General features: G+C 40.6%; 3 protein-coding genes and 6 long non-coding RNA genes across 18 annotated transcripts in view; 5 read left to right on the top strand and 4 right to left on the bottom strand.

The window, feature by feature from the left end:
• The window catches only part of LOC124350343, a 62531-nt gene extending 56638 nt beyond the window's left edge, over positions 1–5893 (top strand). For both annotated transcript variants that reach the window (XR_006920804.1, XR_006920805.1), the window contains exon 4: positions 5719–5893. This is a non-coding gene — a long non-coding RNA (uncharacterized LOC124350343). The remainder of the gene's footprint in view (positions 1–5718) is intronic.
• Positions 1811–2811, top strand: LOC124350436. The gene is made up of 4 exons (XR_006920955.1): positions 1811–2119; positions 2200–2432; positions 2502–2620; positions 2681–2811. It is a non-coding gene; the product is annotated as an uncharacterized LOC124350436 (long non-coding RNA).
• On the top strand, positions 2987–4524 carry LOC124350374. 3 transcript variants are annotated; one of them, XR_006920857.1, is made up of 5 exons: positions 2989–3180; positions 3269–3394; positions 3466–3641; positions 3772–4306; positions 4426–4524. It is a non-coding gene; the product is annotated as an uncharacterized LOC124350374 (long non-coding RNA). The 3 variants fall into 3 exon arrangements; XR_006920855.1 differs by having other exon boundaries at positions 2987–3180; positions 3269–3641; XR_006920856.1 differs by having other exon boundaries at positions 2987–3180; positions 3269–3654.
• Positions 4019–25158, bottom strand: LOC124350250. The gene is made up of 5 exons (XR_006920578.1): positions 25149–25158; positions 12755–12761; positions 4561–4656; positions 4137–4151; positions 4019–4029 (listed from the first exon to the last, which is right to left on the bottom strand). It is a non-coding gene; the product is annotated as an uncharacterized LOC124350250 (long non-coding RNA).
• Positions 6432–8049, bottom strand: LOC124350366. The gene is made up of 5 exons (XR_006920843.1): positions 7967–8049; positions 7651–7903; positions 7462–7571; positions 7105–7377; positions 6432–6493 (listed from the first exon to the last, which is right to left on the bottom strand). It is a non-coding gene; the product is annotated as an uncharacterized LOC124350366 (long non-coding RNA).
• LOC124350294 lies at positions 8861–12748 on the bottom strand. Of its 2 annotated transcripts, XR_006920681.1 has the most exons (7): positions 12631–12748; positions 11993–12227; positions 10125–10163; positions 9900–10030; positions 9621–9800; positions 9065–9520; positions 8896–8964 (listed from the first exon to the last, which is right to left on the bottom strand). It is a non-coding gene; the product is annotated as an uncharacterized LOC124350294 (long non-coding RNA). The 2 variants fall into 2 exon arrangements; XR_006920682.1 differs by lacking the exon at positions 12631–12748 and adding an exon at positions 10254–10280 and having other exon boundaries at positions 8861–8964; positions 9065–9800; positions 11993–12081.
• On the top strand, positions 10683–12420 carry LOC124349706 (elastin-like). Of its 2 annotated transcripts, XM_046800501.1 has the most exons (3): positions 10683–11027; positions 11097–11869; positions 11972–12420. In XM_046800501.1, the coding sequence occupies exons 1-3, from the start codon at positions 10768–10770 to the stop codon at positions 12163–12165; spliced, it is 1227 nt and encodes a 408-aa protein (XP_046656457.1). In that variant the 5' UTR covers positions 10683–10767; the 3' UTR covers positions 12166–12420. The 2 variants fall into 2 exon arrangements, with proteins under 2 accessions (XP_046656457.1, XP_046656456.1); XM_046800500.1 differs by having other exon boundaries at positions 10684–11027; positions 11097–12420.
• LOC124349607 (prolyl 4-hydroxylase subunit alpha-1-like) lies at positions 13015–18036 on the bottom strand. 4 transcript variants are annotated; one of them, XM_046800354.1, is made up of 13 exons: positions 17845–18036; positions 15924–16110; positions 15711–15862; positions 15475–15645; positions 15241–15405; positions 15034–15175; positions 14869–14973; positions 14616–14805; positions 14442–14552; positions 14261–14374; positions 13930–13995; positions 13495–13660; positions 13015–13427 (listed from the first exon to the last, which is right to left on the bottom strand). In XM_046800354.1, exons 2-13 carry the CDS (start codon positions 16100–16102, stop codon positions 13351–13353), a joined length of 1638 nt encoding a protein of 545 aa, XP_046656310.1. In that variant the 5' UTR covers positions 16103–16110; positions 17845–18036; the 3' UTR covers positions 13015–13350. The 4 variants fall into 4 exon arrangements, with proteins under 4 accessions (XP_046656310.1, XP_046656312.1, XP_046656309.1 ...); XM_046800356.1 differs by lacking the exons at positions 13930–13995; positions 17845–18036 and adding exons at positions 14082–14147; positions 16179–16415; XM_046800353.1 differs by lacking the exon at positions 17845–18036 and adding an exon at positions 16179–16413.
• On the top strand, positions 16559–23283 carry LOC124349508 (neutral ceramidase-like). 2 transcript variants are annotated; one of them, XM_046800182.1, is made up of 14 exons: positions 16559–16863; positions 17242–17385; positions 19853–20029; positions 20118–20251; positions 20314–20518; positions 20595–20804; positions 20888–21013; positions 21093–21287; positions 21929–22162; positions 22259–22354; positions 22427–22594; positions 22671–22786; positions 22854–23038; positions 23117–23283. In XM_046800182.1, the coding sequence occupies exons 1-13, from the start codon at positions 16741–16743 to the stop codon at positions 23032–23034; spliced, it is 2109 nt and encodes a 702-aa protein (XP_046656138.1). In that variant the 5' UTR covers positions 16559–16740; the 3' UTR covers positions 23035–23038; positions 23117–23283. The 2 variants fall into 2 exon arrangements, with proteins under 2 accessions (XP_046656138.1, XP_046656137.1); XM_046800181.1 differs by having other exon boundaries at positions 16560–16863; positions 22854–23019.
• Positions 25159–25165: the final 7 nt, after the last annotated feature.

The following is a 25165-nucleotide window of genomic DNA, read 5'->3' as shown; positions in this document are numbered from 1 at the left end:
TTTTGCCATAACACCTTTCGACCAACTTAGCAGAGTTTTTCAAGAAAGATGTTATTGGTCTTGATTCTTAATGTTGGCTTAGATAAACTTTAAATGGTTTCATTGTTTTCATTAAAAGATAACAAAACATTTAGCTAATAATTCTTCTTGCATTCTTGACTAAATGTTTTCAGACATGAACTGCAGCTAAAGTTTTCGTGTGCCCCAAGTGCTCTTGACAATAGCATGGTCTCGTCCAATAAAGCAAGCTGTGTCTTTCATAACCAAGGAATTTCTATTTGTAAGGTAGTTATTTTGATCAATTTTTCTTTTTATTACTGTGAAATTTAATATGGTATGTAGTATAATTAGTTATGAAACCTTTCCGAAAGGTATAAGGTTTAGCAATCATCATTTGGTGGATTGTTTTGATGTTTGTTCCCATGTCTAAAGATAAATCCTAGCTCACACCCCACTAAGAGGAATAGACTAGTTAATGTTTTAATAGACTAGCAGTATTTCGTTGTCGCCTACCATGTTCATGAAGGACAAAGTTTGAAAAGTAGGTGGAGATAGTTGTCAGGATGATTCCGACGACCAGTGTGATTTTGACCGTTACGGGATTGGATTTGTCACCAAGGTGAGTCACAGCTGCACAGATGAATCTTCCATCGAAATCCATTAGCTCTTTTTATGGCGGACATAGGACTTAGAATCATCTGTCGTGTCAGTTGTTCACACAAGTCTGTCGGAGAACACGAATCTTTACTAGACATGATTGAACTTGAAACTAAAGTACTAGACTAGTGGCTGATTCACTTTACCGGAAAGATTCTAAAATTGCCAATTACCTAGCTGTAGTTTAAAGAGATTTTGCTTAATCCGCAGTTAAACAACACGGTGCTGATCCGGTATTCCGGTTGAACACATTGTGATTCGTGGTTGGATAAGTGCGGTATTTGTTATGTTCCAAGTTCAAGACCGCGAGGAAATATTTCGCTATTTTAGATCTTTGTTCTTAGTAGGCCTATACATGCCGCAAACAGTTACCATTTTTTTAACAATTAAAAGTTGTATAACTAATTGTGCGTGTTTTAGCTTAGTTACAGAGCTGTTATGATTCCGATTTTTGCGAAGAAGTGTTGGTGTGGATCTAGTATACAAAAATAATTTCATTGTATTGTATTGTAGATTTTCAAAAATTCATTTGACCGCGTTCCGTGATGTTAAAAAGTGTCCATTACACTGTTTCAGCGCTGCGTTGCTAATTATCTGACAAGTTAGCAGGCGAAGAAAAATAAGAACAATCGAAGGCGTCGATCGAAGGTTGTAATGCCATCGTTTCTTTGTCTCTATCTTGAATTTCACCCGTTACCTTCTCAAGGGTGTACCCGTTCATTCCTTTCTTGAAGATGTGTTACCACTCTATTGAGATCATTACGGCTCCAAACGAACTGGAGATCGGTTGTATAGTTCAATGTTGGAAGAAAGGGTTAAGCTATTTTCGATTTTGCCAATAAAACCAAGTGGGCTTTATATCGTGGGCGCCCACGTCTCCTTATTCACACTTAAAAATTTAAGCTGGCTACATGGCTAACAGGTAAATATTTGTCGCGATTTTATTGAATTCTCTAATGGCATGTTCCCAACCTAACGATTGTTTACTTTGAATAATTGATTGGAAATGGATAATGGATTGGAACTTCATTTCGACTTCGGATGCTGTAAAAAACTGAAGAAGAACCGCAAGCTAACGATACTGCTATGGTAAGCACTTGTTTTTCACTTTTTCGTTAAAAAACTAATAATGAAATTTTGAAGTGAAGGTCAACTTAATCATACAGACTGGCATTTTTATGGTGGAGGATTCAGAAGATAAACCTGTCTGCTTTTGGAACAGGTTCACTTCATTATTCGACCTATTGATTTACCTGGGGAAGCCATCATTCCACTAGTCTGTTACGAAAGTGCTAGTTACAAACGACACAATCTTCTCGAAAGTTTTCGAAGTCGACTAAAGAAGGAGAATTTATTGCGAGCAGAACAGGATTTGACATTCGTTTTCTAATCAATGAACAACTGGATGCGTAAAGCTCAACAGATGACACGGGGGTTTTCTTGTCATTGCAACTATATTATGGTATTTGAGCACTTTAACTCAACGTTGCCTAAATGTCTAACTTTTTCTTATTGCTATTAATTGCCTGGTAACGGGTATAGCTTCAAACTGACGCTGCCGGTTGAGACTGGTTTGGGTCTTAAAATCCACTGGACTCATCAGACTATTCCGTTTCCTGCATGCTGATACACTTTGGATCCGGCGTCAAGTACCGAATACTCGACGGATCGTGTGATAATTTAGAGCAAACATTTTGGGGCATCTCTCGTTCGACATTTCAGCGCATTCTACCTCCCGCTTAAATCGACGGTTTGCAACTTAACCATAAATTTGTGTAGGAAAAAATTATTAAAAATAATCCTTTGGTTTCAATGAAGTGAATGATAATGTGTTTGAAACTTAGTTAAGTTTGCAGAGGAAGAGAAGAATATTTTCAAAAAAGCCGACTGTGCTTCAAACGGTTTGAAATGAAAGATTTATTCATTCACAAAGAAACGAGTCAAACGACTCGCATGTCAAATGGTATAAAGTGAGTTTGAAGCCATGACCATTTGGTATTCATTTTGATATTGGTTTTTGCAGACCCATCCCCAGCAACGTCAACTTGCAGAAGGAAAGGCCAGTTTCCATGTACAATTGAAGGTCATGGAGATCATTACGTAAAACGTGTTATGCAGTGATGTAGAGGTTGGGTGAGAACAACACGTGTTGCATCAAGCAGGTACAATAGCCGCTAGGCTTAGCCATTTGGTATTCATTTTGATATTTGTTTTTGTAGACCCATCCCCAGCATCGTCTACCTCTACCAGTCTACGTGCAGAAGGAAAGGCCAGATAGCATTTCCTTCAATCGAAGGTCACGGAGATCATTCCGTAAAACGTGTCATGCAGTGGTGTAGAGGTTGGGTGAGAACGGGACGTTTTGCATCATTATGAAGAAGGTGGATAGTCACAAGGCTTGAGTCGAGGGTGAGAAAAAATCGTAGATAAGGAGAGAGAAAAGGCGATAGAAATCAGTCGAGTGAGCATCTCCGACACGGCAACAACTGCCTTCTTCATCGTATAACTAGATCGCAATCATGGGTATATGTTCTGTTTTTTACATCGAGTTTTGTTGTATTAATGCTTATTTGGACTATTGGTTAATATGCTATTTTTATTAATTGTTTAGTTAACTATGGCATCGTGCTTCTGTTGAGTTTTGTATCGATGGTTGGGTCGGCCATTGGTGTATCTATGTCTCCTGGGTGATGTCACCAACTGCATTCCTCGTCGTAAAAGCAATTCGCAATCATGGGTAAATATTCTGTTAAGTTAGTTAATTTAGTGTCAGTAGTTTCTTGTAATATGGTTAAATTATTTAACCAGTTACAAGTGTTGCGTAATTCCAAAGCAGTTACAATTGCCGCAAGAAGGTGAATCAGGAGAAAGAATATAGTTTTAAACGAGAGAGAAAGGGCTATAGAAATCAGTCGAATGAGCATCTCCGATACGGCAACATTTGCAGCGCACCATCTTCAACTGGATTGTTCATCGTATAACCGGTTCGTAATTATGGTAAAAAATTTTGTTTTCTATATTGAGTTAAACATCAATCCTACTATTTTCTATTAGATAACATTCCAGTTGTTATTAAATATCAATGTTTAAATTTATTAATTGTATTAACTATAGCGTCTTTGATGGCTGGGTCGACCACTGGTGTATCGATTTCACCTTGGTATGGTGGATACCAAACCGCAGTGCCATCGCCTTACTACAAAATACCATACGCAAAAACCGGTTACTACACCACTAAGGCCCTACAGTGTTGCACCACAACTTGTGATGCCCCGAGCTACTTCACTGAAACCCCAAAGTACAAAACCCGAAGTAACTCTGCCCGAGCTACATCACCAAAGATCCGGAGTATTACACCGAGGCTCCCAAGTACTACACTAATGCCCGGAATACTACACGACTACGTCTGCTGCCCCTGGCTACAACACCAAGGCCCCTAATTACAACAACACCGAAGCGCCCAAGGATTACACTACAACCTACGCTGCCCCGAGCTACTACACCGACGCCCGAAGTATTTCTCTGCTTAAAAGGAGTTGTCTAAAAAAAAAGAAATCAGTCGAGTGAGGATCTCCGACACTTCAACATCTTCAGTGCACTGTTTGTTATCAGCTGCATTCCTCATTTTGTAACCAAATCGCAATTATGGGTAGATATTATGTTTTTATTCATTGACTTTTGGGTATCAATCCTATTGTTTTCTATTTGTTAACATTCCAGTTATTATTTAATATTAATGTTTAAATTTATTATTTGTTTTAACTGTAGCGTCGTGCTGCTGTTGGGTGTTGAATCGTTGACGGCTGGGTCGATCACTGGTGTACCGATGTCTCCTTGGTATGGCGGATACCAAACCGCAACGCCGCCGCCTTATTACACGTCAACAACTTACGCAAAGACCACTTACTACACCGAGGCACCCAAGTACTACACCGCTAAGGCGCTGGAGTATTATACCACAACTTACGCTGCCCCGAGCTACTACACCGAAGTGTTACTCTGCCCCGAGCTACTACACCGAAGTAATACTCTGCCCCGAGCTACTACACCGAAGTAATACTCTGCCCCGAGCTACTACACCGAAGTGTTACTCTGCCCCGAGCTACTACACCACCTAGGCATCGGAGTATTACACGACTGCGTATGCTTCTCCATCCTACTACACCAAGGCCTAAGTACTACTCTGTTTCCAGCTACTACACCGAGGCTTCAGCTTATTACTCCACCAAAACGATCGAATACTACACCGAAGTGCCAAACTACTAGTCTGCCCCGATCTATACAACCACAACTGAGGCGGCCAAATATTACGCAGTCCCGACTTACTACACAGAAGCTGCTACTTCGTACTAAGTTGAACAGAAATACCACACTGATGCTCCAGTTTACTACACCACAACCTACGCAAAACCTAGCTACGACACCTCGACACGGTGTAGCTCTCAAGTACTACACCGAAGGAACTGCATATTACACAACCACGTACGCTGCAATAGTTTACTACACCGAGAAACCCTAGTATTACCCTGCTCCAACTATGGATCACAAGTACTACACTAGCAAGGCTCCCGAGTATTACACCACTTCTTACGCTGCTCCAACCTATACACATCGAAGTTCAAAAGTATTCCTCTTCCCCCAGTTACTTCACTACTGAGGAACCTGAATATTACACCATAACCTACGCTTCTCCAGCTGACAACAAGGAGACTTCTAAAAACTAGAGCTGAATATTAATATTGCTATTTGTATCCAGATTTGCCGGTTATTTTTTAATAGTTAATAGTAATCGGAATTTGATTGTTGATGTTTAATGAGAAATAAATATTTTTTTGTTGAACATCTTGTAAGACTTCCCTTAATTTGTAAGCCTTTTGACATTGAGACAGATGTTCGTATTTTGGTTGATTTCACATTTTGAAGGTGACTGCTGCTCTAGTCGATCTTCATGAGATATATCCTGGTGCTTGGACGGAATTCTTTTTCAGGGTAAGTTACGAAAACGACGTACTGTTTAGTGCTCACTCGATTGTTAGAGTTAACAGTTTACTTGACATTTAGGTCCTGAAGGAGTTCATGGCAGATGTTGTGTTTGGCTCTTTCACAGGAATGTTTGAAAGAAGTGAGATCGAAAAAGGTTTTTTAATGTCTTTATAAATAATAGCCAAGTGACTGATCATTTATGCATGAATGTAACACTTAAAAGTGTAACAAATATAATGTTTTACCTGCTAAACATTACTTTGTTATAAAAACCTCAGACACAATTTGGACAAAAACATGAAAAGGAATTGCTTTATTATCCCACCTCCACCCACAATTCCACCACATTTTACAATCACCCAAATTATACATACATACATACATACATACATACACTTAAGTTAACCCGTTGGCTGCCACGCGATACAACCCGTAGGTTGTTCTTCTACTACTCTACGCGCCATGTCTGAAGGATCCATGACAAAAGGTGAGACTTGCCATTGCTGACAAGTCCGGGCTGACACGGTGACAGGAGAAGATGGAATGCACGCCTCTAGAATCCATCACCGCATCGACAAGGGGGAATTCTCTATGGTGCACTGCCTAACAGGCGCCTTGCGGCGAATCTTGGGCTGGTGCGACTGTCAGACCCCGCGGCATGTAAACCACGAGACCGAACAGCGCGGCCCGTGCTAAGGAGCTAACACAGGGAAAAACAAAGGCGTGGCAGCCAACGGGTTAACTAACACAAACAAACAAAAATATTACCACACCAAATGATGATCCGCGCTGACATTTTGGAGATGCCGGTGATGTTTTGGTGTCCATCTTCTCGACGTCTCCGCTGTATTACCTGGATAAAGAGAAAAAAATTCTTAAGTGACATGCCAATAAAAGTTATATAATACAAATAGGTACATTGATCTAGTCTTTTTGCTCAAAACTTTAAAGGCGCACTTTTAATTGCTTAAAATCTAGCTTTCAATATTGAGAACTGCACACAGAACAAAGTTCACTTGCTAGTTTTAAGAAAATTTTTCGGATCTACACCGGAAGTAGGCGATAGCGCCTTAACTATTGAGCTGTCGTCAAATTTAATCACATATTCGTGATCTCCATGAAATTTGGGGTCGATTAGGGGTGATTTTTTTTAAGAAAAAGCTAATATCGAAAATTTAACAAGTGAGCTTTGTTGGTGGAATAGTTATCGTCAGTTTTCACTAAAAAATTTCCACACAACAGCTGCCGATAAATGTTTAAAGAGATTTGCAAAGTAACTGAAACTGACTGTTTTGACAGCTAAAAATGATGGAAAAGCCATCTAGCGTTAGAAAAAAGAAACGTCTAAGAAACACTTTGTTTGCGCGCAAGAAGTGCCTGAGTTTAGATTCTTACACAGTCACAGAGTTTAACGCAAGTAGATTAATAGTAGATAATCTACGAAAGTAATCAATTATCGGTAACCTGGGCATAATCCCGTGGCGAGTGACTGCAGGTATTTCACAGCGTACGGAAGCGAACACTGAAGTGATCTAATTCAACAGTGAAGCACAAGAAGCAGCGTACGTCGTGAAGATAAGGATCCGAACGTTGGTAGAAGTCCCTCTTCTGTCATGGACAAAAGCCAGCGTTGGCTCAAGGATCTCCGTGCTAGGACCTCACGATTCCATGAAGAAACTGCGTTGTAGATTGAAACATGCGGTCGACTCGCGATCTCATGGGACGTCACAAATAGTTCTGTAAAAACGAGTTAGGAATTAAAAGGAAGCTTAAACAAAATTAACTCATAGTAGCATGGTAAAAGGTGATAATGATGTTAACCTTTATCATTTGGGTGACTTCAGTAAGGTATTTGACTTTCATCAAGCAGATCTGGTAAATGTACTAAATACACTTCACACACTTCATGTTCATTCACTGAAACTGGAACTCTAAGTAGCAATGGGATAAGGAAAATTATCTATTATTTACAGATTTACACAAATTTATCTATTAAAAATAAAACTCTACCCATCTCTCGGCTGGGTTGCCTTCTGAATGGCTGTAGCATCTAGACACAGTTGTACACTCGAGAAACATTCTGACACAGGTTACACTTGCAAGATTCAGAAAAGATGCCCATGCGCAAGAACTTTTGCATAATTCCACTGTATGCTGGCTTCAAATATGAGTTTCAGGCTTTTGACAGCATAAGGATCTAATGGATGGAAATTGACTGAGCACTAAGTCAACTTGTCGGAATGATGGACTGACGACTGACTTTCTAGAATTTGAAGAAATGGATGTAATATAAAAAAATAAGGAAACTAGGTCAAGATAAACCTACACAAACGAAGTTCAATTCAGTATTCGGAATCACAGAAAAATAAGTATACAATAGCAACAATTTGTTTCGCCATGTTTCATGATTGGTATTGGTATTGGTATTTTTAGGTGCCGTCTGCTTTATTCACAGACTGGTCTTCTAATCTAGATGACCTTACGCACCGGCGATAGTAGATTGCTATGGTTTTTTTTGTTCGATGGCGTGAGCAGTGTAAGTGTTGTATTGTGTGGAAAGAGCCCCAAGGAGGGGGATGGAAGTACCATCATTGTGTACGATTTTTACTAGCTAGTGCCCTGTGTAGGAAGAGATCTGTATTGTATGTGTAGTGGTAGTGCCCGGGTATGGGAGCAACTATGCTCACCAGGAGAGTCGAACTCAGGTCTCCGGTGCCCCCCGATCACCAAGCGACGCCTTATCCGACTCACCTACCCGCCCCCCGCCATGTTTCATGATGCAAGAGTACATTATGATTCATGACAAAACAACTGAAGACAGTGGCATCTAGCGGTCAGTAAAGAAGGGTTGCTGACAGTAGAACTCCAAAGACAGAAGAACTCCACCGAACCCCAATATTTTTTAAATTTAAATCAATTTTGAAAATTTCTTTGTATGCGACAGTAGAACTCTAAAGACATAAGAATTCCTTTTTTTAAATATTATGAAAAATACCCGACAATAGAACTCCAGTGCCCGACAGTAGAACTCCACTACGCGACAATAGAACTACAATAAATTCTTTCTATTGTCGAACATGAAAATAATAAAAGAATTTATTGGAGTTCTATTGTCGCGTAGTGGAGTTCTACTGTCAGGCACTGGATTTCTATTGTTGGGTATTTTTAATAATATTTAAAAAATGAGTTCTTATAATCTTATATCTTTGGAGTTCTACTACTGTCGCATACAAAGAAATTTTTAAAAATTATTTAAAGTATTAGGGTTCTATTGTCATTGGAGCACAGCATGGTTTCCCAATCTTTATAAACTTCAAGAGTCATCTACACATAAAAAAAATAACTTGTCACAATTTCAGGGTAACGCACATGCAATAAAAATTTAATTGCATCTGCTGTATAACACCAAGGCAGTCACACTCACCATTGTCAACCCGATTCAACTGGAATGAACACGTCACATATTCTAAGAAATACATCTACCAAGCAATCCAGCTAACTTCAAACCCCCATACATAGGACAATGTTATGCTGTCACCTTATAACAAAAACAAAAATGCAAAAATGCTTCAGCACTATAAAATTTGTCTTAATTGATTCTACAGTTAGCAAGACTGATATATAGTTCCAACCATGTGGTTTAACTGGTTTTTTAATAATAATTCACCATGTACGAAAAGGAGAGCTGAGAAAAAAATAGGATTAAAGGAACTATGCCTTGTGTCTTATCTGAATGTCAACATGTCAAATTCAGCCCATCAGTCAATCCATGTGCGCTGGGAAGAGGAGTTGACACTCGAATGCATGAATTCGATACCAGCTTTTATTGGAGGACCCTATTAAACTACTGCTTCCGGATACGTGTTGGCTGATTGTTCCACTGTTTAAAACAGCGCAATTTTTTTTCAATTTGTGTTCTTGAATTAATCTTTTAATGAAAAAAAGGAAATCATTAAAATTAGGGATCTGATAAAACTTACCAGGAAATAATAAGTTGATTCAGGAAGTCTAGCATAAACTTGTTGACCAAATCTTAGAAATTGAACTTTTAACAAGACAGTCTTTGCAAACCAATCTCCTTCTAGCTGGCTGTTAAAATGCATTTTCTGTGTGTGTTATCTACACACACTTGTCACAGACCCAGATGAACTTGGAGATTCCTGCCAAATAAAACAAAGCCTGAGAATAGAAATTATTTTTCAAACAGAAAAAAAAAGTTATTTTTACAGAAAAATATATCAAATCAACCAAAGTCTTACCTAATATTTCGCAGCAGGTGCACAAGTTTGCAAGACAGTTTGATTTTGATTGAAATATTTTTATCCGATATGGATTCAAGAGTAGTAGTAATAGAAACTGTGTACGGTCCTGTAAGTTATAAATGAGAAGTCTGAGAAGACCAAACATGGAGTCAGAACGACAGGTGATGATCAGATAAAATTAATATTTTTCAGAAGTCAGAATAATATTAGCAGCAGTCTCACCATCTGCCCGATTTATAAAGAACCTTTGGAGAACTGCAGCTGGAATTGAAAGTTTCGCAAAAATGATCAGAGAATCAACTGATTGAAGGGTACGCATTCTCGAATATTTAACTTCATACTCGTTCATACTTTATAGTCCGGGCTGTTGATATTTAACTATATAAGGGAAAAAGAAATACCATCAGTGGAATTTTCTCATTTAATTATATCATTATTTACACAATATTGAATCAATCAAGCAAGGGAATTTCATAATTGACAGGGATGACAAGATCTTCTAATATTGTTTTGTAAAAAGAAAATTCTCCCACATATCCCCCTAAAAAAAGAAAGTCTTACATCGCAATTAAGACAAGCTGACTGCTTAGATTGACAACGCTAGATCGCGGCCGGAATTTTTACCTTTCAAAAGATTTAAATGATCAGCTTAATTCATGCGAAATAAGTTGGCTTTTAACCCGCACCATTTTGAAGCTTTGAGACGGGCGCGCTATACAGTAACGAAAGTTCGCTCTGAACGGGGTAAGTAGCACACATTGATTCCACAGTATAAAAGGACTGAAATATCCGATTGAAAGTTACATTGTCTCTGACAGTCTTTTGCTACTTCAGTCGCACTTTTGCTCCCAACCGAATTTCTAGGATGTTTGCAAAACAACTTTTCTTCTTGATTGGCCTACTGTCTTTTTCTTGGGCTCAGTTTAATCTTCTCGCAGGAAATCCACTACTACAAGGCGTTACTTCTTACACTTTTAGTATGGTAACTACAACGAAGACCAAACCTACGTCTTGCTACGTTACATCGGGCGGCGTCTCCCAATGTCGACGGAAGCGTGGAATAGATGAGAAACCGCAGTTGCTTCAATTTGACGATTTTATCATTTCTCCGTCAACGGTTTACGAGTAAAAACTTTTTGTGTCTATTCTGCCGGATAAAATTTGAATCTTTTGTTATATTTCTTTTCTACACAGGATTGAAACTACAGCTGCTCCGGTTGCGATCGATTCGCGCGTCGATTCAAATTCGCTTTGGAGTTCGTTTAATGAAGACATGGAATATCGCACCTCCCAAAACCTTTTCCGTCAACTCGTCTCTAATGGCCGCAATAATTTGTTCAATGTCGGCAATTGCGGCCAATCGTTTGTCAATTTCAGTCAGTTGATGAACTGTTTAGGCTTGAGCCTCCAGGACACAACAACGCTGACTGCCACCTTTACGGAAACCAAGACCATTTCAACAGGTTTCACTACATTCACCATTGCCGGTTGTACTCCAGCAGGATTTCCGTACACTACTTGCCCACAAGGAACTTCTAGCACCACCACTACCACCACCACCGCTAGTACCAATTTGCTAGGAGGACTTGCAGGAACTGTTCCCAATGTTGTTAATACTTTGTTACCATCTCCTGTACCAGGCATTGTAAATCCAATTTTGCCACCTGTTACTAATGTCGTCTCGACGCTGCCCCTACCCGGCCAAGGAGTTGTTCCAGGCTCAGGAACCACAGGAAGCTTGTTAGGAGGACTTTTGCCAGGAGGAACTGTTCCGGTAGTAGGAGGACTATTGCCAGGCCAAACAAGTACAACAGGTCTTTTGGGAGGACTCTTGCCAGGAGTCAGTAACCTTCCAGTAGTCGGAGGATTGCCATTAGTCGGGGCACCACGAGGAAGTACTACAGGAGGCTTACCAGTTGTCGGAGGACTACCGTCAGGTGGTTCTACAGGAGGATTGCCAGTAGTCGGAGCACCACAAGGAAGTACTACAGGAGGCTTACCAGCTGTCGGAGGACTACCGTCAGGTGGTTCTACAGGAGGATTGCCATTAGTTGGAGGACTACAACAAGGAGGTACTACAGGAGTCTTACCAATTGTAGGAGGACTATTGTCAGGTGGTAGGCCTACCACAGGAAGATTGCCCAATCTGGGAGGTCTGCTGGCGGGTACCCCTATAGGCGGATTGCCCATTCTAGGAGGCGGAGGTGTCCGAAGAGATGGTTTCCAACGGATGCCACTTGCATACAGTTCCTTATATGTCTGAAATTGTTCGAAGTAAACAACTGATCGATGGGTCATGATGTTGCCTTGACGAGTTTTCTGCTCCTGCTTTTAGAATTTTTCATTTATTAAATGTAATCTCGCTGGATAGAAATTTGCCCACAACATGCATGAATCATATGACAGGCAAGCCTTCTTATTCTCTTAAAACAAGCTTTGAGTTTCTTTCAGTGCCAATTGTTTATGTGTCTGGTAGTGTTCGTTTTTGGGGTTAATAAACTATTCTTTGGATTGAAAACTGTCGACAAAGATTTCTCTACCACTTACTTCATTCAATTTTTATCATTTTAAGAATGAGTGATATCTCATCGAAGTGTGGTGAAATGGCTAGAGACAATAATGTAAAATTTTCCCGCCTCCTCAACAATACACGGTTATCAATCATTACACACACACACCTGTTTGCAATCGTTACGAACTCTTAGAAAACCACACTATACTATTTTACCTCGCGGTCAAAGAAGTCTATATTGGCACCACGGTTCGGATTTTTATTGGGAAAAAAAGGCCATTCACTGATTTCATTCGTTTTTTGGCGAAGCAAACGTAACGACGCGTGAGTCCATTCAAACCCAAAATCTCTAATAATTCTTCGTCTGCTCCTGCGACGCCTGTCTAGTGGCTCGCAGCGCTGCCGGTTCGTTTTTACATTGGCAACACTTTCAATTCACAACCTTTTCTTTACAAAATTAAGCACTTTAGAATTTTAGAAATATGTTGTATGTTAGAAAATTACTCGGAAATAACGGTTCCTCGTGAAATCAGCGACACGTTTTTCCCAACCTGTTAGATACCTATTTTAAAATCTACGTAATTAAATTGCAACTGAATGCGCGTTTGACATGGCACACTGTATTAGACACTTGTGGATAGACAAAAAAAATGAACAAAAATATGATCCGATCCCGCAGAAATTTTCATGGAGAAAAAAAGGACCCCCATCAACGAACGTTGGTCATTTATCAGAATTAGAGATGATGCCGACAATCAAGAAGAGCGCAACATAGGAAAACGTGAAACCAATAATCGTAAATATAGGAATAAAAGAAAAAATTTGGTTTCGCGAGCTTTCAATTTCAAGTAGAGATAAGGTTATGTCGCGGCAGAGAAGAACAGTGAGTAGAAGAAAGACTTGAGATTGCTGAAGAATTTTTTTTTTACTAGTTCATTACATGTCGGTGTCGTATCTCAAACCGCATGGGTGACGGAATTCTTGATTTCGTTCGTGAATCCATTTGTTAGATACTGAAAAAAAAAAACATTTAAAATTAAAATACAATCGAAATCTTGCAATTCCAAAAATAAGGATTACCCCATTTGGATCCAGTAAGGACGGGACAAGCGGCATGGCGAGTCAACTCGTTACCCTCACCATTGGGATGCAAATTGTACCAAAAGGCAGCACTTCCTTTCTGTGGCCACAGAGCCAGGTTAAGTTTGGGGAAGACAGTTGCGCCACCGGCCTCGACTTCGCTCATCTATAACCACGGGAAAAAATAATTTAGTACGAGTAAAAATTTAAATTGATAAAACTACACGACAAGAACAACACCGCCACCATCAGCTTCAAATGTCACATCACGTTATGGGTAAACCACAAATTTTACACACAGAAATTCCTAAAAGGCATATGAAGTCGCCCATAGAAGAATTAGTTAAGTGATCCGAAAGTTCATTTGGTGACGTGTTGTATCGTGGAAAGGAAGTGCGTTGTTCTTTACGAGTGAACAAGTGTGTTAAAACTCACGTAGAAAAGCCAAGTGGCAACACGGTTGCCCCATCCCAAATCTTTGAAGGCGTTGACTTCCTCTTTCTGTCGTTACCGATGAAACGGGCGCAAAGGGGGACAACCACAAGCAAAAAACAAAAAAAAATTACAGTTAATAAATTGGCACTTACATACATCAGCCAGGTCGCGATGCGATTGCCAGTGCCGAGTCCTTGGAAGGCCTTAACCTCCGAAGGCTTCAGCAAAACGCAAATCGTCAAAGAAATGAAGATTTAAGAACACTTTTGGCAGAAAATGCGCCGTGAAACCAAATATTGAATCATTAGAAAGAAAAAGAACGTTTGTATACCCTAGCGTAATCAAAATGAGGCTCGTAATGCCCACCAATGCCGTAATTGACTACTTGGAGATCTTCAGCTGTGGCCATATCGAGTCCGGTTACATCACCAACACGACGGGTCACCTGTAATCATACATTCGACGGTGTGAACAAATTAAAAATCGCTTGTTGGTGTTTGCTTTTCACTAACCTTGAAAACATGATCGTGTTCTTCGCTTTTCAACCAGGCGGATTTTGAAATACGGTAGTTAGCTGGCTCGAGGTTACCAGTTACACTGTTCTGTACAGTTGCTCGCTTAAACTATAGTACAGAAAAAGTAGAATTTAATTTTTTTTGCTATTAATTAAATAAATAAAACTGTACCCTTGGTTGAGCCATCTTTTTCACGGTTTCGATCTCGTCATCGTTAATAACATTGTGGTAAATGACGATAAGAGGTTTATGGAAAGCCTCCTCCATCTTAACGGGTTGAATGTATAAGTAGGGCACATTGTTGGTTACATAACGGCAGCGAAGACGGCCTTCGATTTTAGGATCCATCAACTTTTCACCTCTGCAGAGAACACCGAACACGTTATCTACGAAAGAATACTTAAAGTTTGGGTAATCTTTTTACCTGCACAGCTTTTCATAGTTCTCTCGTTCAGGTAGTTGGTCACTGGGTTTTGTTAGCTTCAAGTTGGCAGTGTTGAACGGTTCATCCATGACCACGTTATCCTCACTGTGAAGCAAATAATTCATAAAATCACAGAACCTCAATTGAATTTTCACATCAACTCACTCTCCAGTCTCTCCACGTCGCTGAATGACTCCCTGCTGACGAAGGAGATCTTCGTAGTACTTTTTGTTGCCGAGTGCGCGTTGGTGGAACGGAACAAGCTTGAGAAGTTCATGAGTCAATTGAAGAGCTTCCTTGACGTTTCCTGGATTGAAAAAATTCAATGGTTATTTGTAATGTCTATGATTCAATGCTCGATGCACTTTATACCTTGTTTAAATGTTGAAAAAGCCAAATATTCGAGAATATCTTGACGAGTGACAGTCTTGTTTGACTCACTTTCAAACTTGTTCAAAGCCTCTCCCATCCACAAAACAGTGTGGTAGTGATCGCCGTTGTTGTAAGACTGCCGACCAAGTTCCCAACAATCACCAGCTGTCCATTTTCAACGTTTACATTAATGGTTACTTGCACGCAAATCCCTGAAGTGTGTAAGTTAATTACCGGTTAGCTGACGAGAATATTTCTTCCCCAGCAGCTTTCCTTCGGCCAAAGCATGGGTATCCAGCTTGTAAGTGTCTTGGAGTCTCATCAGGGCTGCTGCTGCTCCATTCAAGTCCTCATCAGATGGGAAGCGCAACACACTACGATGTTGAGTAATGTTTTGAATGAAGGCTGTTGAACAAATTGCAGCAATTAGATAAATACAGTTCAAAGTCTTTCACATTATTTGAACATACCAGGGCCAACATTTTGGGTCATGACTCCTTCTACCTGCTTCCAATCAGAGGTCAGGCGTTTAACAAGCAAATAGGCATTGATAGGGTTGGCCAAGTACTTTGACACATCAGCACTGGCCTCCTGATACATGCTTTCATAATCTTCAAGATATCTGTTGGAAATGAAGACATAGTATTTAAGCTGCACATTCAATACAAAACAATTTGTCTTACCCTCTCAGGCGCTTTAACCTGATCTCTTCAGCTTGGATGTAGTTATCAAGGTGTCTTACAAGTTCCAACTCAGTTGATACGAGACCCTCCATGTCCGCCAAGGCAGTAAACACTTCACCAAAAACAGCATTTGATTGCATAAGAAGGAAAAGTACTGGTACACAGGTGATGATATGCATGTTGATGCCTATTTAAAATGAAAGAGAATATATAATGAGCTTAAATCATTCAATTAAAAAAATTGCGTCGTAATACTTTTCAACGGGAAACCGTCGTACACAAAGGATTTATGGCTAGTTTCAAAATTATGGCAGATTGTTAAATGACGAGATTTTTTGATTGCATTAATGACCCGCCCTACGCCTCGTAAGGCTAACGAGCAACAAAATTTACGGTTAAAAAATGGCAGCGAATGTGAATCTGTCGGCGTAAAAACTCTCAACCAACTGAGAGCACAGAATCACGTACACACTTAACGAAACATCTGTGTCTTTGACAGAAGGGCGGAGGGGGGAGGTTGGGCAGCCTTGACTTGACTTGGCCTGTCCTTGAAAAGTCGTCTGCTGCTTTGTTCCTTGAGGCTGTGCGCATCCTATTGGCAAATCGCCTTGCATTATTTACGCGGTCAACACGAATCAATTCAAATTTGTTTGTTTGTTGTAAGTGAGCTGTAGATATAGTAATGTAACTTTCCCGATAAGATCCCCCGATATTTATAAAGCTTAATCTCCTCTCCCTGATAGGGAACGTTGGCTAGACAACAGAACTACTCAAATATCTTTCGTATTGACAGTTGGTAACAGACGCGTTGGCCACAATGAAGTTTCTCGCTGGTTTCGTGATCGCTTTCTTTGCAAATGTTTGCTTTGCTGCGCCATCAACGTACAAAGTTGGTGTTGGAATTGCTGATGTCACCGGACCTGCGGCTGAAATTAACACGGTAGAATGTCTATGATTCCATCTGTCCATCTTGATAGAGTTTTCTTAGCTTTTATAAAAATACGTATGTACGTGAGTGAAAGGTAGTAGCCGTTAGCACTCATGTGCTGGTGAAAGTGTGTCATCCTTTGTAGTTTTGTTTTTCATTTGTACACTCTCCCCCGAAGATGTTTCGTGAAAGCTTTCCTGGAAATCCCCTTGTAAAATTTTAAGAGCCTTATAAGCCTTTCAAAGATCCAAAAATTTTTAATAGAAATACCCAAGTGCATTGCAACATTGTCTGCTCAACTGTGAAGCTAACAGTAAAACGCCGTTCGACATTGGAATTTGTTTCACATTCATTTTTCAATCATCTTTGTTTGTTTTTTTCTGATGGCAGATGGGGTACGCTAGCCCTACACCGCTGACTTCCGGAATCCACACACGCCTGTACTCCCGAGCCTTCGTGATCGATGACACTCTCAGCCGGGTCGTCTTTGTTAGTGTGGATGTCTGTATGATTGACCAAAGCGTCAAAACCGAGGTATACTATAGTATAGTAATGTTTCGAAAGTTGCGTGTTTGTTATGCTGTGTGGTGGTTTACGTGCGTGAAGACAAAATGGCTGGTGGGTAAGATGTTTTCCACGAGGAAATAAAAGCAAGAAGAGCTGGACGTCTAGGAAGAGAAAAGTAGCGCTACTTTCACTCGTCCTCATCACAGACAAAAAGAAGAAACATCTCTCGGGGTTCGGTCGCCTCATTTATTATAGATGCGCTTTTATGTATGCCATACTTTCACCGCTCCAAAAGAACTTTGAAGAAGCTATCCGGAAGGTGACCTAATTCTTTCATTTTCCTCTTTACCCCCCCAAAAAAAGTTGCCCGCTATGTTGACTATAATTATGGTCATTCGGAAAATCGTTGAAACCGAACGAGTTTTAACGATTGGAGCTGAATAATTGATAACGCGTCGTGCGTTAGATATAAAAATGTTGACTTACTTTGACTGATAAGATGTCTGGATGAATAATAATACGTCCTCGTTTGGGTAAACAAAAAGAAACTGAACTAGTTTGATTCGCACACTTGAGGAAAAAGAACCCCAAAACAAAAAATTCAGCAGCGGTTTGTTATCGTTTCGAGAAAAGCCGAGTTTATCCGACTAAAGTCGGTAGGCAACTGAAAGCCGAGCTCAGTAACACGTGGGATGTTAGGATGCATATATATGTGTGTACAAAAAGGAACGGGCAGTGCATTTCGTGTCTGGTCCCGCCTCCTTTTTCTACATACCCCAACGGCTCTCTCTCTCTCTCCACGCACCAGTTACCCACATACAACACTCGTCCAACCATTCGTCTAATCTTTTGGACCTTTCATTTTTCTTTCTAGCTCGTACCCATCGTCTTATTCTCTCATCTGCTTTAATATTATGATTCAAAATTCATTTTATTTGGGTTCCACGGAACTCCTGATGCTGCTGCGGGAAATGCGTGAATAAGTTAAAAACAACCAATCGTTCGTTGTGGTATCTCCGCGGTGGTATTTCTAAAAACCGAATTTAAAATAGATATTTGAGGGCGCGTTCCAGATGCGGCTATAACTTCTTCAAGTTGAAGAGGGAGGGGGAAAGCGAAGAAGAAGAAGAAGAAGAAGAGGGATCGCTAGTGCTGTTGCCTACGTGACTCCCGAAGCCCAAATATTCTTCTAGAACGATGCCTACGTGAGTGCGCACACTGTCCGTTACTCGGAGCGAATTCAGAGAGAAAGCGGGGGGCCTTTTACGTACACCAGTACACATTTCCCCGCTCAATTTGATGATAGTTCTTTTCACAATCAGCAGTACAGACATGACAGGTGTTATTTTGGATATTTGTTTATAGAATCCACGCGCTTTCCCGAAATAATGCAACGTAATGTCTACGAAAAAATAATGCAGTCGAGTATAGTTTCCATTTCTTTTGGGACTTTTCTCAGAGCTCAGACTTGGAGTTTTCTGTTTATGGCTCGTTTTCTTGACTGTAACTCGAGACTTGTGTTTACTTTTAAACAGCGTCTCCCTCTCTCTCTGTTCCTTCTAGATAGTTCTCGACAAGAGTTTTGTGCTGTAGCCTCTCCACTATAGCTCTGCTTTCTACATTAATTTGTATGGAAGGGAAAAAAAGGGAGCGGGGGCGATGGCAAAACAGTTGGGGTGTGTGTGTGCCCCGACAAATCTAAGTGTCCGCCATTATCAACTGTTTTCTTATACTATGTAACGTTATTAATTCAATGCTGGTCTACGTGACGATAAAGTCGGCGTGATTATTCTTTTCCCTACTTTCTCCAAATGACCATCTTCTTTTTTATTCGAATCACAACGAAAAATAACCTGTTTGTTATTCGGCCATGTCACACATATTCCCTCCCCCGTTTAAACAGAATTCGGTCGAGCTAACCGGTTAGCTCAAAAAATTTGGGAGTTGTCGCTCTCTCTCCCTATATACATATCAGCCGGACGGAGGAGAAAGCTCTAATCACTCCCGCAGACGTGACCCATCTTTGAGATACCCGAGATATACATATTCCCGGGACTCTGGATATCTCTAGATGTGGAGGCGAACTTGAGAGAAGGTCATCGTCTCCCGATTCAGCCAGTTCCCGGGGTGTGTAACTATACACACAGCACACATATGTTTGTGTCTGTACAAGTCACGTACCCTTGGGGCACTCATTGATGACCTAAACCCACCAGCAACCCATAAATGAAAACGCCCAGCGGCTAGCAATCCCGTTGTTGTTATTCTTTCTCCTATACGGAAATTCCCGTCCTGATGCTAAATGGCTTATTACAGTTACGGGAATTGGCAAAGGCGACAACCGCAAAATAAAAAATTGAATTCCCAGATTCGTACTTTGCAAATCGCAACCTTCAATTGCGCGTTTAGTCTGTTCGTTTTTGTTTTTCTATCGATAATATGTTTTTCTTTCTCTCACGAATTAATCGTTTTGCTCTTCTATATAATAATGTAGGTCGTGAAGCAACTGCAGGGCAAGTACGGCGGCATGTACTCGGCCCAGAACGTCGTGCTGAGCGGAACCCACACGCATTCGGGACCGGGCGGCTATCTTCAGTACGTTCTATTAATCATAACCAGCAAAGGATGGGTCCAGCAATCTTTTGATGCTCTTGTCGCTGGTATTGTTCAGGTATATCAAAAATATAACGGGATCACCATCTGCGCAATTTTCGTCTCAAATTTTCCCTTCCCGTTTTAATTTATGACACGCGCGAAAGAGCGTCGTTGAAGCTCACAACGAGAACGCCATGAGAGATGCGCATATTTATTACGCCACAGATATTTTAGTCGACGCCAACATTAATCGCAGTCCATCGTCTTATTTGAACAATCCGGCATGGGAAAGAGCCAAGTGAGATTAAATTACATTAACAGATATCCGCCCGGAATTAATTTTCTAAATCGCCATCACAGGTACACGTACAACACGGACAAGGATATGGTCCAGCTGAAATTCGTTTCGGTAGCGGATGGTGAACCAATTGGCGTTATCAATTGGTACGCTGTCCATCTCACCAGCATGAATAAAACAAATCAATACATTTCGTCGGACAACAAAGGCTACGCTGGGTTATTATTCGAGGCGGAAATTAACGGACCTGACATCATGCCAGGAAAAGTTCGTCATTATTTCGCTTTTTCTAATGTTTTTAATTCAATAATAAGTAATTCACGAGCGTCTGTGATGAATGCAGGGTCCGTTTGTAGCGGCTTTCGCCAGCTCTAATCTTGGGGATGTGTCGCCCAACACGATGGGAGCCAAGTGCCTCGATACAGGACTCCCGTGTGATTTCGTGAGCTCTTCGTGCAACAACCGAACGCAGCTATGCATCGCTTTCGGACCCGGAAAAGACATGGTTGACAGCACCCGCATTATTGGAGATAAACAATTTCAAAAAGCTTGGGTAAAACTCATTTGATATTTCCTTCAAACAACTCAAAAACCGCGACTAAATGTTTCCTCAATTTTATACATTTGAATTCACAGGAGATGTACAGCAAAGACAATTCCGAATTGGAACCACTGGAAGGTCCCGTTCAGTTCGCCCATCAATTTGTTAACATGCCTAATTACACCGTTGAGGTCCAAGATCCCGTCAATGGGCTAACGACGGTAATAAGGAACTTTTAAGTCCTATGGTCAATATTCGATCAACATTTAATTCCCTTTTTTTTTTAATTCGATAAATCAGGTGAAACTGTGTTCGCCGGCTTTAGGCTACGCATTTGCTGCTGGATGCGTGGACGGAGCGGGCGCCTTCGATTTTACGCAGGGGACGACTTCCGGAAACGATTTCTGGAATTTAGTGGCAACCGCCTTGGTTGAGCCGAGCGAAGAAGTTCAGAAATGCCACGCTCCCAAGCCTGTTTTGCTTTCCACCGGAGAGGTTAGTATTATGTGATGCTATCCTTTGTTAAACCTACTTAGAAATTCAGTTATTGGAAAGGTAAAACAAACAGTGCATCAGCTGATTCCTTGCTCCCGCCTAACTGGTTTGTTCTCGTACTGGTCACGCTAGCAAAGTATCCAAGTCACACGAACGTCTTATTCGTCACGTATGCCACCGCTAGTCGCTCCACCTTGTGGGAGTTTTATTCTTCGTTACGATCTAGTTGCGAGTTCGCCCATATCACTTCTTTCTAGTTGTTAACTATTGTAGCATGCTGATATGAGTAACCTCGTTTCTTTTTCGTGAGATCTGTGGGAAGAAGTCAACGACGTTAAGTATACAACCGTACAGCCCCTTGTCTACACACTCTATGAGGGCGTTGCAGTAGGCTATAACGAACATAACGGTCCGGCGGTAGAATGTAGACACAATGCAATTCAAATTTCCCACGATAAATTGGTTGAAAAATACGAATTTAATTCAAGTTGAATGAGCTGAAAGCAATACTAAAATTATTAACGAAACTTAATCTTCTGGAAAACTTAAAAAAAAAACGTCAGATGTACATAGTGTTAGACTGATATGATTATAAGATACCTTCAATTCTAATTAAAACATGGCGTTTGTGTTTTGACAAGATAACCTGGCCATATGCTTGGCATCCCAGCATTGTGGAAACGCAGCTGTTTCGAATTGGGCAACTATTGATAGCGGCCGTTCCGGGTGAATTCACAACCATGGCAGGCAGGAGACTTCGTGAAGCTCTGAATGCCGAAGCCGTTAACAGTGGTGGGCCATCAAATACTAAAACAGTCATCGCTGGACTTTCCAATGTATACAGTCATTACGTCACCACTTATGAGGAGTACCAGGTATACCAAAAGAAAAAAAGTTACCTGTTCCCATTTTTAAAAACTTCAATATAGCTAAACGTTTTATTCTATCCGAATGATAAAACAAATTTTCAGATGCAACGGTACGAGGCCGGCTCCGTAATTTATGGCCCACATACTCTGTCCGCTCACCTGGATCAGTACAAGAAATTGACTCGGAGCATTTTTAAGGTATTAAATTGCTCACATTAAATTTGAGTCACAAAAAAGGAACTTTCATAAATTGATGGCGATAATTATTAGAATGAAGTCATAGACGACGGTCCGGTCCCACCGTTTTTGCTGGACAATCAGATCTCCCTGGTATCTGGCGTCGTTTTCGATAGACCGGCCTTTGAGCACGAATTTGGCGACTGTCTCGTTCAACCGTACCCATTCGTGCGACCCAACGAGACTGTAACTGCGACATTCGTAAGAAATTAATTTTTTTACCTGTAACCGATTAGCCATTTTCAGGTTATTTCTTATTGTAATGCGACTTAATTAGGTTGCCGGCCACCCGCGTAACAATCTGATGTCGGAAGATACTTTCATGACTGTGGAAGCCAAACAATCCGATAATAGCTGGAAAGTTATCCGAACAGACGCTCATTTCGATACATTGTAGGCTCACGAGTTTAACGGTTGTATATTTTTTATTGAGACCCGTTCCTCATTATCCATTTCTCAGCTTCTTTTGGGAAAAAACGTCAGCTGTTGGACAGAGTGAGGCGCATCTACGCTGGATCGTTCCAGTCGACACTCCGGAAGGCGAATATCGCATTTCACACTATGGCTATTACAAAAATATCGACGCTAATGTCTTCCCTTACAACGGCACCACCCAGTCCTTCGAGGTAAGCCTAATCTAGTACCGTAAGAGGATGCGGCAACAAGATGCTTGTTTTGGTAGTATCCCGAAATTTAACAGAATTCATTTTGTAATAACGGCAGGTTTCAGCTGGAGCTGCATGAGTGGCCCACCATTCGTTTCCTCTTCGAAAGAAATATTATTCTAATAACGAAGACGACACCTGCTTTATTTTTAAACTTTTGTTTAGGTACAGCTCTGTGGGTATATGGAAAATATACAGGGAATATTTCACTTCGAGAAAAATGAATGACCTAACAGGTTTTCAGTGAAATCAGTCGGTGAACAGTTATCTCCATTTAGGAACTAACACATAATTGAACATTTAGGTTAACTCCTGTCCCTTTAGCACCATTTCTTCTCCTAACCTCTCTATCCATACGTCGATGGCGCTGAAGATCTCGAACATTGTCGTCTACAATTTTCCTTATTCATCTACCGGGTTTTCTCGTACGTTTTAGTCGAATTTGACAGAAGGGAAACTGAAATTACGCCGCAGGGAAATGTACTCGATTGAAATATTCGCAAATAACGGATTCGAAGAGGTGAAAGCTTCGTCCCAATTTCGTCTACCGTTTTGTGAAACGCTTTTCTCAGGTGCGCCTTTGAAGTACGCGCGTGGCTGAGGCTAATGCTCTTTATGATCATAAATCATTCGGCAGGAAGTTCCCCGAGTTTAATTGCAAATCCGCGCGTGCTGCTCAAGCTAATAATGTTGGAGGAGTTACATCGTCATGGGAAATATTTTCAAACTTTCCCTTTAGGTTTGTCAAGGTGGTTTCACTTATTATCAGTCAAGATTTGGTACGCTGAACATTTTTCCGTTTTTTCTAAATTTTCCCTTTTTATTAATTTAACTAGAAAGTGGTAGACAACTGAATTTGATAAGAAAATATGTTGGGATAGTCTGAAAAGGTAAAATGTCTACCTGGGGACGAAAATTTCTAAACTTTTTGTTGCTAGGGTGTTTTCTGTCTGGGTTTTTATTTTTAGGGGTCACTTTCCTTTGTTGTCGAGGCCTAGAAAACAGAACATTGGAATTTTTCAAATGACCTTAGCCTATTTGAGGTCAGGTAGGGTAGGACCGGGTACGGCGGCAAATCAGAATCCGGTTTAACTGACATCCGGATGGGCATTCTGTGTTTAAGAAAAATTTAGATCGACCGTTTCGGGTGAAAGCGCTTCGTCGTACGTGCTGCACTTACCCTATGCATTAGGGTCATCAACTCAGATACTTTCCTATTTGTGGAGAAACTGGGAAAAGAAATCGGTCGAGAAGCGGAAAGCGAAACATTTGCGCAATATAATAGCACCCGACGATTTCGAAAAAAAAATAAAATAAAAATAGTGCGACAAAAATAGCCCAATAACAACCGAAAATAACAATCGCTAACCATGTTTAGTGAATAAATGCGACGCGAGATAATACCCGTATTTGGTAACGGACATGTTCTGACTCATTGACGGCCATGAAAAATTGAAGGAAACTCTTTCGGATTTATTCCACAGCTGAGCGCCGATGATTCTGTGTGTGCGTACAGATAAGTCAAGTTCTAATCCATTGCGGTTAACTTCTAACTGGACATCTTACAGGCTTTTCACGCGTGAATTATAAGCGTGGACGAATGCGTCTGGCAGCAGGTTTACTTTCTCTTTCGTTAAACAGACTCACGAAACATAGCCATAAACAAAGATGTCCCATCTTATTGATACTTTGCTGTGAGAACATTTTCTTCCCCTTTTTCTTTTGTAACCAAGAACTTATAGCTGTTTTCTTTTTCTTTGGTTACAAAACAAGTTACACACGAAAACTGTATGCGATGATGAAATTCGAGCGGTATCTTTGGTCAAGGGATGGATGCGCTTCTGTCTGTACCGCCAGCATATGTTAGCTCGATTACAAGAGTGCTTTCGATTTCCCAATCAACTTTTTATTATTCACTGTTGTTCTCTGCATGAGGAAAAACAGCGGAATAATTTGACTTTGGGACCTTGAGAGTTTTAGAAGAAGATCTCGAACAATTGTCGGTTCGAAACGAGTTTTGTAAAATTTGATTAGAGGAATCTATTCTCAGCACATAATGGTTTGTGCGAAGAAGTGCGAATACGCTGTACATTATTAAGTCAATTAT

Source organism: Daphnia pulicaria, chromosome 7, assembly GCF_021234035.1.
Source record: "Daphnia pulicaria isolate SC F1-1A chromosome 7, SC_F0-13Bv2, whole genome shotgun sequence".
Taxonomy (NCBI): Eukaryota; Metazoa; Arthropoda; class Branchiopoda; order Diplostraca; family Daphniidae; genus Daphnia; species Daphnia pulicaria.
Note: the sequence above shows the minus strand (reverse complement) of the source record. Positions and strands in the feature narration are given on the sequence as shown.